The sequence below is a fragment of the Ahaetulla prasina genome, chromosome 7, assembly GCF_028640845.1.
Source record: "Ahaetulla prasina isolate Xishuangbanna chromosome 7, ASM2864084v1, whole genome shotgun sequence".
Classification (NCBI taxonomy): Eukaryota; Metazoa; Chordata; class Lepidosauria; order Squamata; family Colubridae; genus Ahaetulla; species Ahaetulla prasina.
The window spans coordinates 17,407,604-17,420,953 of NC_080545.1; the positions used below are offsets into that span (position 1 = coordinate 17,407,604).

At 37.1% G+C, this 13,350-nt stretch overlaps 1 protein-coding gene across 6 annotated transcripts in view; it reads left to right on the top strand.

Annotated features, from left to right (window-relative positions):
• Positions 1–13,350, top strand: part of KIF21A (kinesin family member 21A) — a 103,020-nt gene that overhangs the window by 66,920 nt on the left and 22,750 nt on the right. For 4 of the 6 annotated variants that reach the window (XM_058191951.1, XM_058191954.1, XM_058191956.1 and 1 more), the window contains exons 15-24: positions 1,553–1,752; positions 2,733–2,840; positions 3,469–3,537; positions 3,626–3,825; positions 5,105–5,258; positions 5,530–5,727; positions 6,708–6,809; positions 8,667–8,832; positions 9,329–9,349; positions 12,414–12,474. In XM_058191951.1, the coding sequence (XP_058047934.1) occupies positions 1,553–1,752; positions 2,733–2,840; positions 3,469–3,537; positions 3,626–3,825; positions 5,105–5,258; positions 5,530–5,727; positions 6,708–6,809; positions 8,667–8,832; positions 9,329–9,349; positions 12,414–12,474 (1,279 nt within the window). The remainder of the gene's footprint in view (positions 1–1,552; positions 1,753–2,732; positions 2,841–3,468; positions 3,538–3,625; positions 3,826–5,104; positions 5,259–5,529; positions 5,728–6,707; positions 6,810–8,666; positions 8,833–9,328; positions 9,350–12,413; positions 12,475–13,350) is intronic. The other 2 variants (XM_058191955.1, XM_058191953.1) reach the window with 1 other exon arrangement.

The following is a 13,350-nucleotide window of genomic DNA, read 5'->3' on the forward strand; positions in this document are numbered from 1 at the left end:
TGTTTTCATCACCGATCTCTTTCCACTTATGACTGTATGACTGCAACTTTTTGTTGCTATCATTATGGGTTAAATTGCAACCTATGACCATCATTTGTGTTGTAAATGTTGTACCTTTGATGAAGGTATTTTTTTTCCTTTTTCTTTTATGTACACTGAGAGCATATGCACCAAAACAAATTCCTTGTGTGTCCAATCACACTCGGCCAATAAAATTCTATTCTATTCTATTCTATTCTATTCTATTCTATTCTATTCTATTCTATTCTATTCTATTCTATTCTATTCTATTCTATTTTACTCTACTCTACTCTACTCTACTCTACTCTATTCTATTCTTTTTCACTCTCTCCTGCTTTCCCATGATTAGTTGGTGCTTATGCAATAGATAATTCAAGGCACTTCTCTAACAGGAGTGGGATAAGTATTCATGATGAGCTGCAGTCATTGGGAGGGATTACCACCTCCTTTTGCAGATCTGAGCAACAATAGGCGTTCTACATCAGGGAGGAAAACCTGTAACAAAAGCTGGAAGTTTGCTTATTACTTCAACAATTGATATGGCAGAAAAAATGCTTTTAAAAGTAAAAAAAAAGCCTCTGATGATCGTGCGGCTCAGCTGGGATCATCAGAGGCTTTTAAAAGCATTTTTTTTGCCTTTAAAAGAAAAAAAAGCCTCTGACGATCAGGCAACTCAGCTGGGATCGTCAGAACCGTTTAAAAGCATTTTTTTTCTACAACCTCTTCGGCTGAAGGGGTGTAGAAAAAAATGCTTTTAAAGGGTTCTGATGATCCCAGCTGAGTTGCCTGATTGTCAGAGGCTTTTTTGTAGAAAAAATGCTTTTAAAAGGCTCCTCTGGCGATCCCAGCTGAGTTGCCTGATCATCAGAGGCTTTTAAAAGCATTTTTTAACAACCTCTTCAGCCGAAGAAGTTGTAGAAAAAATGCTTTTAAAAGTTTAAAAAAAAAAAAAGTTGGCCACGCCCACCCAGTCACATTATCCCCACTGCCACCAAGCCACGCCCACAGAAACGGTAGTAACAAATTTTACATTTCACCCCTGCACAGATGGTATGTGATATTCCTTTAAATTTGTTAAATATGTGTTATCTATTATTCTGTCCTGGATCAAGACTTGCTTTTTAGAAGCAAGTGGCGAATGATATGATATGCTTTCTCTTATGTTGCATTGGGCTCAAATTACTTGGCCAGCTGAATAATTATTAATAATGTAAAGATTCTTTACATGAGCTCCAGCTGAAACCATAAATATAATACTAGGGACAGATGAGGAAAAAAATCTTGTGCTATTCTCCTACTATGTCTATGGTGTATCAAAATGGAGGCCCATGACACAAGAAGTACAAAGGTCTCTTGCTTTTCCTCATCCCCCCCTTGTAAAAAAACAAATCTGGTAAAAAGGAAAATAACTAGGGGCATCATTTTCTAGCAAAAATTGAAAAGTGGCCCAACTTAGCATTGTGGCTTGATTTAAGCCTAGAACGTGTGTGATCATAGTTCACGTGCTGTGAAATCCATTTAACATTGTTAGGTTCAGTGGAGACCTGCTCAGAAGAAAAAGCAAAAAAGATTAAAAGTGAATATGAAAAGAAGCTTCAGTCCATGAATAAAGAACTGCAGAGGCTTCAGGCAGCCCAGAAAGAGCATGCGCGATTGCTTAAAAATCAGTCACAGTATGAAAAGCAACTGAAAAAATTGCAGCAGGATGTGGCGGAAATGAAGAAAACAAAGGTACGCCATCTCACTTCACCAACTCTGATATTGTGTGCATGAATGATCAGTTGTGTTACTATCTTTCGGTTTTGCTGCTTGAAACCATTTGAATGATTTGATCAAGGCTGCAGTTGGACTCATTGCTGATAAATGAAAATGATCACTTAATAATGTTGGTAACCTGCATTTCCATTGATATGTTATGGGAGTTTTCACAACTGTCCCCTTCTTGAAGTCTGTAGAGATTCTCAGTCATCCAGGTCATGGTTGTCCCAAAGGCGGTTTTTCAGGAGGCAACTGGGCTTTCTTGTTTTTTCTTTTGAAGACGTTTTGCTTGTCATCTAAGAAGCTTCTTCAGCTCTGATAGGATAGTGAGGAATGGAGGGATTTATATTCTTTGCAGAGAACTAATCATTTGCATCCTTTTGGAGGGTCGTTGAAGCACTTGGAGTTTATCTGTGTCCTCAGGGTCACCTGAGGAGTGCCCCTGGTTCATGTAGTCTGCAATTTTTCTCTGGAAATCCATTTTCACTCCCACACCATTCAAAGGGTGTTCATCCCAAATTGTATAGCTATGCTTCAGCTATTGCTGAAGAAGCTTCTTGGATGAGAAGCGACACGTCTTCAAAAGAAAAAAACAAGAAAGTCGAGTTGCCTCCTGAAAAAGCACCTTTCAGTGTCCCCTTGTATATTTCTTCTTGAATGCAAATTTTATGGTGCTGATGCTATAGAGGTCTTTGCTTTTGACACAGCGATTCACCTACTTCAGTAAGTTACAATGTGGTAAGTCGCGGCTGAGATGATTTCTGCTCAGGAATAGTTTGTCCTGCCTATTGTAATAATAAAAAACTGCCAGGAGGTTATTATAAGCAGTCTAACATCATGAATAATAAATAGTTGTCATTTACAGCAAAAATATTTAATGCAAAGGAGTTTCACTGTGTTTTGTGAAGAGAAAAAAAATACATTTTAAAGATGGTTAAATAACTTCTATACAGGTTCGTTTGATGAAACAAATGAAAGAAGAACAAGAGAAAGCCAGGATGAATGAATCTAGAAGAAACAAAGAGATTGCACAGCTTAAAAAAGAACAGAGGAAACGAGAGGTGATTAATTAGTTGGCAAAATGTATCTATTGCATTCTTGGGAGATAAAAGTAAATATATTTAAAGCTTCAGTTGAAATGGAGCCATACTATTGGGATTTAGTATCACAGCTGCGGGGAATTTGATTCACATCTTGAGAATAAGGAAGAAACTGCTTTGATTCTCTAAATAGGAGTTTTGTGGAATTGGGCGAAGAATGAGCCATGGTTTGGTTTGGGATTTTTATTTTAAGATATTGTAAGTGATCTGAAATTGAAAGTGAAGGGGATCAAACATATGTTTAGTGCAGGTGGCACTGTCTCCTGTAAGGGAGATAGATGGTCCCATCTATCTTTATTTTTTTAAATATTACTGAAAACTTCAAGAATTTCAAGACTAATACCAACTAAAACAGAGTGAAAAAGAAAAAAGGGGGAAATGAAAAAAGTTGAGAGGTACAACAATTTTTGGATTCTCCCCTTCTAATGATGCCATAGTGCATCTCTAACTTCAAAAGACAGGAAGGTGAGTTGTGAACCTTGGTTCCTCAGAAATTACCCATCATATCCCATCTTGAAATGTTTTCTATTGTGGTTTTAACATTGAAAAAATCACATTTTTCGTTTATTATAATTGTTCTTCTTTACAGCATCAGCTAAAACTTCTGGAAGCCCAAAAGAGGAATCAGGAAGTGATTCTACGCCGCAGAACTGAAGAGGTACCAGATTATTTCAATTCTGCCATTTATATGTAAATTATGATATATAATCTAGTTTTTAAGATATTAAAATGGTTGTCTATTTTAGGTTACAGCTCTTCGTAGACAAGCCAGACCTATATCTGATAAAGTGTCTGGGAGAGTGAGTCGGAAACTGAGTCTACCTGAGCACTCAAATCAAGAAGCTTCATCCTCAGTAGACAGTGATGGATCAAAAGTGGTCCCCCAACAGAAGTTGAGAATACCCATAGCAAGAGTCCAGGCATTGCCAGCAACAAATGGAACCAAGTAACGCTATGCAAATACTATTTTGTGTATTTTAAAATGAGTAAATACTCTGATACTTTTGCCTGTCAGATGATCAACACAACTTCATGAGAACATTATACCTTACTCTATGATGGGTGGGACAATGTTTCACGGACTATAAAATTACTCAGACCCCTTTCTCAAGTTAAATCCTTCAGATTTTTCTCTCTCCAATGCCAGAAGTTTATTAATCCCAACACTAGAAACTGATATTGAGAAAACGTGAAGGGGATTTTTTGAAGGACAATCTGGAAGGACCTGAGGATCCAAAGGACTCTCATTCCTCACCTTTCTCAGATACTCAAACCATGTGGATAAATTAGAAAGGGTAGATCTGTTATATAATTTCATTTGCTTCCTAGTGTAGGCAATTCTTAAGGGATTATAATGGAGGTGGCAGGAAACGGCAAAGAGAAATTGTTGTTTCTCCAGCTTCATATTGACTTCAGCATGGCCATCAGTTCTTCAGGATAACAGACAAGAGTTCTGTTTCTGCTGGGAGGAACCTAGATTGGACCTTGGATCTTCTGCATGGAAAGCAGGTGTCCTTTATATTGCAAGAGCCTTCTATCTGCTAGAAAACATCCTCTGCAAACTTTTTATTTTCTGCCCTAGCTAGTTGATGCTTGTAAATAGCGGATGAATTAATAATAGAAGAGCAAGTGAAACTAGCAATGATTGTTTTTATTCCAAGCTTAGGCATTAGAAGCCCCAACATTTATTGAGGTTTAATAATTTATTTTTTACATATCAGTATGTACAGGTAGATACAGATACGTATCCATAGCATTATTTTTCACAAATGTATCGTATATCAGTTTTGACCATCTTTTACACACACTTAACTTGCCATATTTATTGCTTGTTTATAAATACGTATAGGAAAAACCTAATATCTTTTTAATGATTGAACATCTCCAGATTTCATATATAAATGCAAATAGGAAAAACCTTGTATCTATTTTTTAAAATTATTGAATATCTCCAGGTTTCATATCATATTTCTCTAGGGATATGATTCTGGAATGTTGGGAACTATTTGATATAAATGTTTGTAAAACAAAATAGCTGTTGCAATGGTAGTGAGCACATATCTAGAACCAATGTTTATATTTTCTGAAAATTAATACTACTATCCTTCTTGCCAAAGGTTTAAATGTTAAGGCTGGTGTTTTCTCCTACTGATACTGGCACAAAATGTAACCCAACTGTTAAAGCTATATCATTTAAAAGCTATACAATTCTGAATTCTTTACAGGAGCAAATATCAAAGGAAAGCAATGACTTCAAGAGTTTATATTTCCAAGAGTGCAAGAATGAAATGGCAGTTACTTGAACGGAGATTAACAGAGATTATTATGCAGAAGATGACCATATCTAATATGGAAAGCGATATGAATAGATTATTGAAGGTACAGCATTTTGCAAATACTCTGTTACACATTATGGCTTTTAAAATTTTCTTTTTTGCCTTATCCCCCCTAGTAATATACATGTAAATGTGATTCAAACTCTAAAGATTTTAAAGATGAACTACTTTTGCATTATGGATGCTGCAGGTTTGTTCCTTTCCCACTAAACTACAGTGAACATAATAGATTTAAAGTGTTTTCTTTCCCACCATAAAATATTGGAATGGCTGCATTTCCCAGCTGATACATTCTATACTCTTTTTAATTTTAGCAACGTGAAGAACTTACCAAAAGGAAAGAAAAGCTTTCCAGAAGAAGGGAGAGAATAATTAAAGAGGGTGTCCCAGATATAGATAAAAACATCCATAATATCAATGAAGAGATGGAGTCACTAATGGCCAATATAGATTACATCAATGATAGTATTTCTGACTGCCAAGCAAATATCATGCAAATGGAAGAAGCCAAGGTAGGCCAGCTCCACATATTTTAAAAAAGTATTAAATTTCAATAGATTATGTAATTTTCTTTTTGAGCCTTTTACTTCATGTGAAATTAACTTTATGTAGGGCTAACTTTGAAAATACTGTGGTCTAAGCTGCTACCCCGTGTAAACTATAGGGATTGTGCGATGACTGAACAGAACAATCTGGATTGGTGGAGACCATTTAAGGTGTTGGTGTGGATCTTGACAATATTAAAGTTTAATAGAAATTCTGATCTCCATTTTGGATTGTCAGTTGAAGACTACCTGCATTTTATTAAAACGGGTATAATTTTTCCTGATTGTAATTTATGCTAGTTTATGATTGAAATAAAAAATTGATTTGATTTATATTTCACATACAGATAGAACTATCATTTTAGTACCATTGACACAGGGGTGAAATCTACTTACCTTTTTTTCCGGTTCAGAAGTGCACATGCACATGTGGACACTCTGTGCATGCGCAAACACTTCAGTGCATGCGCAGAGGATAAAAAAACATGTTACTTCCTGGTTAAAACCAGGAAGTAATGATGACTGGGCGGAGCCTCGCACTGCCATCGCTTCCAGTTCTCCGAACCACCCACCGCCATTGCTACTGGTTCAACCGAACCGGTCCGAACCGGTAGCATTTCACCCCTGCATTGACACCATTTTTTTGTATCTTTCCTTGTAAAACATTCCTTACTTGCAAGAGCAATTTTGCTTCATTAGATATTAAACTTCCAATATACCTATTTATAATCTATTGTGAATATTCTCATATCTTGTGCAAAAGTATACATAAATTGCTTGCGTTGGAATTGCAACTACTCATTTGATTAATACAACTTCAACTTTATTGTCTCTGACAATTTTTATTAATAAAATTCCAATTTCCATAGGGTTTAATTTAGGTCTAATATAGTACCCTCTATATTGCATGCAGATCAATTTCTGACTATTTTCTGTTTTTGGTACAGGAGGAAGGAGACACTTTGGATGTTACAGCTGTTATTAACGCCTGTACTCTGACTGAAGCGCGTTATTTACTTGATCATTTCCTTACTATGGGCATTAATAAGGTAAATCAATAGAGTGAAGGGGTTTTTTTGGAATTCATGACATTGAAACCGTTGTTTGATTAGGAGGCAGAGGATATATTTCTTTCACGTTCAGTATTCAATGATGATTCCACTGCCTTTTGGGTGGGCTTCTATATCTTAACAAAATGTATGTCAGCGTTCCAGAAAACCCTCCTTGCAGAAAAGACTCTGAAGCAAACATCTTTCAAAGTTCTTTTATTAGCATAGGTAATCTGGCACAGTTGGTGAAAATCCGAATCTGGGGATCCGGGTTCATCCCTCAGTAATACAAACTCCAAAATCCCCACCCTCATGACCCCTCTGCCAATCATATGCTCCAATCTTCATTTGCCTTGGTGGCACAGTGGTTAAAATGCAGTACTGCAGGCTAATTCTGAAGCCGTACGGGTCTGGATGGGGAGAAACAGGCTCAAGCTCAATCCCTCCAAGACGGAGTGGCTGTGGATGCCGGCATCTCGATTCAGTCAGCTGCAGCTGCAGCTGACTGTTGGAGGCGAGTTATTGGCCCCAAAGGATAGGGTGCGCAACTTAGGTGTCCTCCTGGATGAGCGGCTGTCGTTTGAAGATCATTTGACGGCCGTCTCCAGGGGGGCCTTCCACCAGGTCCGCCTGGTTCGGCAGTTGCGCCCCTTCCTTGATCGGGATGCCTTGTGCACAGTCACTCATGCACTCGTTACCTCTCGCTTGGATTATTGTAATGCTCTCTACATGGGGCTCCCCTTGAAGTGCACTCGAAGGCTTCAGTTAGTCCAGAATGCAGCTGCGCGGGTGATAGAGGGAGTGTCGCGTACCTCCCATGTAACACCTCTCCTGCGCAGACTGCACTGGCTACCTGTGGCTTTTCGGGTGCACTTTAAGGTTTTGGTTATGACCTTTAAAGCGCTCCATGGCTTAGGGCCTGGGTACTTACGGGACCGTCTGCTGTTACCATATGCCTCCCACCGACCCGTACGCTCTCACAGAGAGGGACTTCTCAGGGTGCCGTCCGCCAAGCAGTGTCGGCTGGCGGCCCCCAGGGGAAGGTCCTTCTCTGTGGGACCCACACTCTGGAACGAACTTCCCCCGGGTCTGCGCCAAATACCTGACCTTCGGACCTTTCGCCGCGAACTGAAGACACACCTTTTTATTCGCGCGGGGCTGGCTTAAATTTTATGGATTTTATAGTTTTTATTATTAATTTTAAATGGGGTTTTAGTTTCTATATTTTTTAAATTTTTAGGCAAATTATAATAAGTTTTTTAATCTTGCATTTTATATAATACTGTCTTGTCTGTTTTTATTTGCCTGTACACCGCCCTGAGTCCTTCGGGAGAAGGGCGGTATAAAAATCAAATAAATGAAAATGAAATGAAATGACTCCCAGCAGTTCGATTCTGAATGGCTCAAGCTTGACTCGGCCTACCACCCTTCCGAGATCAGTAAAGCGAGGATCCAGATTGTTGAGGGCAAAATGCTGACTCTGTAAACCGCTCAGAGAGGGCTGTAAAAGCTCTAAGAAGCAATATCTTAAGTCTAAGGGCTAATGCTATTTGTTATGTAAAGTAACTGCCCATATTGAGGCTTTTCAAAAGAAAGAGAAGAGAAGAGAATTTTTTATTGGCCAAGTGTGATTGGACACACAAGGGATTTGTCTTGGTGCATATGCTCTCAGTGTACATAAAAGAAAAGATACATTCAAGAATTGTAAGGTACAACACTTAATGATAGTCATAGGTTACAAATAAGCAATCAGGAAACAATCAGTATAAATCATAAGGATACAAGCAACAAAGTTACACATACAGTCATAAGTGGAAGGAGATGGGTGAATAAGGCATTTTTTAAAATCTTCACTAGGGTCTCCAAGCAGCTCAAAAAGAGGCTCAGATCAAAGTTCTTGAAGGACGCCTTAAGCAAACGGAGATCACCACTACTACCCAAAACCAGCTCTTATTTCACATGTTGAAAGAGAAAGCAGAATTAAATCCTGAACTAGACGCTTTACTGGGCCATGCATTACAAGGTAACCCAAATGTTCTACAAAATGGAATTATATTGCCTGCTGGGTTTGCTTATGAAGCATGGTGTATGGAATGTCTTTCCCTTAGTGTTTTACGAATAGATGCTGTACTTAAATTATATGATAAAATATGACTCCAAGTTAGTGCATGCAAAGGGGTTTCGTTCTTACTGCAAATGATCTGTTCTTCACCAAAGAAATGCAAGGGGGGAAAAAATCTAATTAATTGGTCTTAGAGCATGAATTCAATTATCAAGTAATTTTATCTACAGAATTAAATGGTCTACAAATTGAAGTAGCTTAAAATAAAATTCTCAGCATTTAAATTTAGTTCTAGAAAAGCTAGTTTTGTGTCATCTATGGCATCTATTCTGATAGTTCTGATAGTCTTAATCCATTGATAATGCAATGTAGGGCTCTTTGATTTGCCATTCTGCTAATTTATGGGTTTTGATTGGCGTGTTGATTTTTGTTTCCTCCTTACTGTTGTTTTACACAGACCTAGATAGCATACCATTGGGTAAGTATGTATAGCTCTTTGTGTCCTGCCTAGCTGCATGAGATACTAATAATTATATGCGTACACTAACTGGCACATCATCGAGTGTGAATGTCCATAAAGTTTGCATGTACTATCTGGGAAATGTACATTGGTGTCATGTCATCACACTGCAAATTATAATTTATTTGTTTCCCCCTTGCTTCCCTTTTGCAGACACCCATGCAGACAATGCTTATTGTTATACGCTTACAGAGTTGTTTTTATTTAGAAGTTTCTTTTTGTTACCAAAAATTACTAGTTGGATGATAACCGAAATAGGCATGAATGCAACCATTGTGAATGTACTTAAAAGCTTATGTTTTTGTTCATTTGGATGCTGTAGCTACTAGGCTGTTCCTGATACAGCTGTGTTCTTACTGTAACATGTGTAACAATTTTTTTAGTTAAAAACATAATTTTAATGCATTTTAGTAGCTCCTTTTTCTTCTTTATGGTGAACTGAATATTTAACTTGAAAAGTTTTGTTATAAATGGATGGAGGGATATTTACATATGCATTGCATAGATAAGCATATTCAGTGGTAGTACGTGCTATTTTGTTAATGCGCCAAGAATGAATTTGAGTTGAAATGAGAGACTTTATTATATGTATGGCTAAATAGGACGGCATAGCGCCGGGGCAGGCCAACCCCCCCCCCCCCCCCGCAGGTCGCTACTACCAGTTCGCACAAACTGGCTGAATCCCATCGTTGCTTGGGTCCTATCTAGACTCCTGCTTCAATGGATCTGGGGTTTAATGCCTTAATGCTATCCAGCCCTTTCCAACCACTTAGGATTTCCCAGTCTACCACCTCAATCTATCTCTTGATGGTACATCCCATGCAAGGTTTTGTCTTGTCATGAAATTTCCTCTGTTTGATCTCTTCTGTCTGCTGCTCCCTGTGGAATTCTCTTATCAGCTTATCTTTGGGTGCCATTTTACTGATGTACTCCTGGAAGCTCTGGGTTTTATCCAGGACGGTGGCTTTGACAGTCAGCAGACCATCTCTCTGTCTGTCTCTGTCTCTCTCTCTCTGTCTCTCCCTCCCTCCTTCTCCCTCTCCGTCTCCCTCTGCTGAGGTTCAAAATAAATGAAAGCCACCAATTTTCCTACCTTGACTTAAAGTTTCAAATATGAAATCTTTCTCATAAATGCCATTTTTATGGACTTTCAAGCTATTAAATATGACGCATTCATAATCACTGATATTTAGCACTGTTTCATGTGAATAAACGAACATAACAGTGGCATCTCCTTCCAGGTCCATCATTTTCTGTTAAAAAGTGTATTGTTTAGCAGACTTCAGATGGATAGACCAGATCTGTTTATACTGTGTGCTTCCATGTGCTCCATAAAATTCCATTTGGCATTTTATACATGCATACAATATGAAAAATATATTGTTAGCTTCCATTCTCATTTTATACATGTGTATAGTGTATGTATGTAAAACTTTATACGGATTTAACATTCTGCTTTAATAAACAGCCCTTCCCCTCATTAGTCTGTTAAATCTTTAGTTTGTATGTTTTTTGATCCCTAAAATTATTCACATGATCTAATTGGATTTCAAAGCCCTCTCCATAGCCTTCATTTACTTCCCTCATGGAGCTAAAGCAGACAATTTATATATAACTAGCATTCCCTTCAGATATATACTATATATGTACTATATAGCAGGGATCTCCAACCTTGGCAACTTTAAGACTTGTGGACTTCAACTCCCAGAATTCCTCCCAGAGGAACTCTGGGAGTTGAAGTCCACAAGTCTTAAAGTTGCCAAGGTTGGAGATCCCTGCTATATAGTATACTATATATACTATAGAAGCCAATATCCAAGATAAATTTATAGATAAATTTATAGCTCTTTTGCTGATTTTCTTTCCTTCATTACAAAATTACGCTCATATTTTTCTTACACAACAAACTGCAATATCTTTAGATAAGTCTGTGGGGTCTTACTTGAGAGTGAGGCCTTCTGGCAAATTATATTTCACCCCAAATTATGTCTTGGTCCTTTTGGTTAAATTAAAGAGTCTGTTTGCTAACTGTCAAGCAAAATTGAAGGCAACACAATTTCACTTGATTCGTTGGCATAATTTTGGAAGTTTACTTTTGATTTTGGAATAGGTTATTTCTAAACTACAAAAAGTGACCCTCTTCCTTCAAAACAGGCTATTCCAACTGTGAAACAGGTGTCAGATGAGATTTTTGTCTCCATTTTGGTATTTTGATCTCAGATTGTTTTTTAATCTCTATTTGAAATCTTCTTAGGGTTTTGAACAATTACTACTGTTAATGTTTTTAAAGTTTCTTTTGATCCTTGATTCATATAGTGATCTTCAGAAGTTTTTATCCAGCTTCAGCTGGCACTAGATGAAAATAAATGTTGGATGACAGAATTTACTGTTTCAATATCTTGAAATAGTTTCCTTCTAGCTCCTAATGTTCTTGTGAATACTAATGTTGAATTTATGCCCAGCAATAAAACGGGAACCTATTTGGCATTCGTTACATGGAGCTCTCAAACAAGTGTTTCTCTTAAGGAAATTATTATAGTAACAATTTCATGAGCTTATGTTTTATTAATGCAAATCAGAATAATTATTCTAAGTATATGGTGGAGTAAGTGCTGGGATGCTATGCCATTATTATGTGTGATCTTTACTTTCTTGATGGTGTCTTTACAATTTTCTTCTGCGTATGGATGATAGACAATGAGAAAATATAAGCTATTCCTACTGATTCAGAAAACTTTAAAAAGTGAGTTAAATATAAGGGCTTCTGTTTATGCGTATTATGGGAAACTAGGTCAGTTTAATTAAATGTTATTTTAAGTAAAAAAGCGTTATTAGAATATTGTACAGTACTAATTAATCTCCCTCTGATCCTCTGATAGTATGAAAAGTCTTTACAACAGATAGTATGAAAAGTCCTTACAACAGATAGTATGAAAAGTCCTTACAACAGATATATATATATATATATATATTGTTGATTTGAAATTGATTAACAAACATAATGATTTTGAAAATTTTCTAGAAAATGTGGAAGACAGTACTGATGAAGATGCTCCTTTGAATAGTCCTGGGGCTGAAGGAAGGTGAGATCAGTACAAACTATAGTCCTTACATTTTCAATATAACCTTTCTCAGTATTTTCTTGAACAGATTCTATAAACAGTAACGGTAAGCAAAGGGGATAATCTGTTGTTATAGATTGTCATCACATATATTTCCATGAACTTTTTCTCTAACTGTAAGAACATAGCTTAGTTTGTATCTAAAAAGGTTAAATCATGGCAACGGGATCAAATTTTATTGAAATGGAGACGTTTCATTATTCATCTAAATAACTTCTTCAGTCAAAATGAACATTTGGGTAGTCAGAGAGTCTTTGGAATGAACCAACTCTTGCCATACAGACTGCAGGGGGTTTCTCCCCAAAATGAAAAATAGATATTTGTGGCCTGGATAATTGAATTTTCATTTACATATAGCTTACCTTGAGTTCTTGAGGATCTACTTTTATATACACATTGTCACATGTACACATATATGTATGTACCCTGTTTCCCCAAAATAAGACCTAACCAGAAAATAAGCCCTAATGCATCTTTTGGAGCAAAAATTAATATAAGACCTGGTCTTATTTTTGGGGAAACACAGTATTATGTATATCAATGCATATGAGGTCTGGATACATCTCAGTCACTCAGATATCTGGATGAAAACAAATTATAAATCCAGAATTGGCACTTAGGGCCAATTTTCTCCTTATTAGTCTTTGTTGGGACCCAGATTGTTGGGGACAATATACTGACTCTGTAAACTACTTAGAGAGGGCTATAAAGCACTGTGAAGCAGTATATAAGTCTAAATGCTATTGCAAAAATGTAAATACAACATCTTGAATCATAACATACTGACCTCAATATTTTAAAAGTGGGCTTTCCCACAGTGCATTGGGATAGAATGAG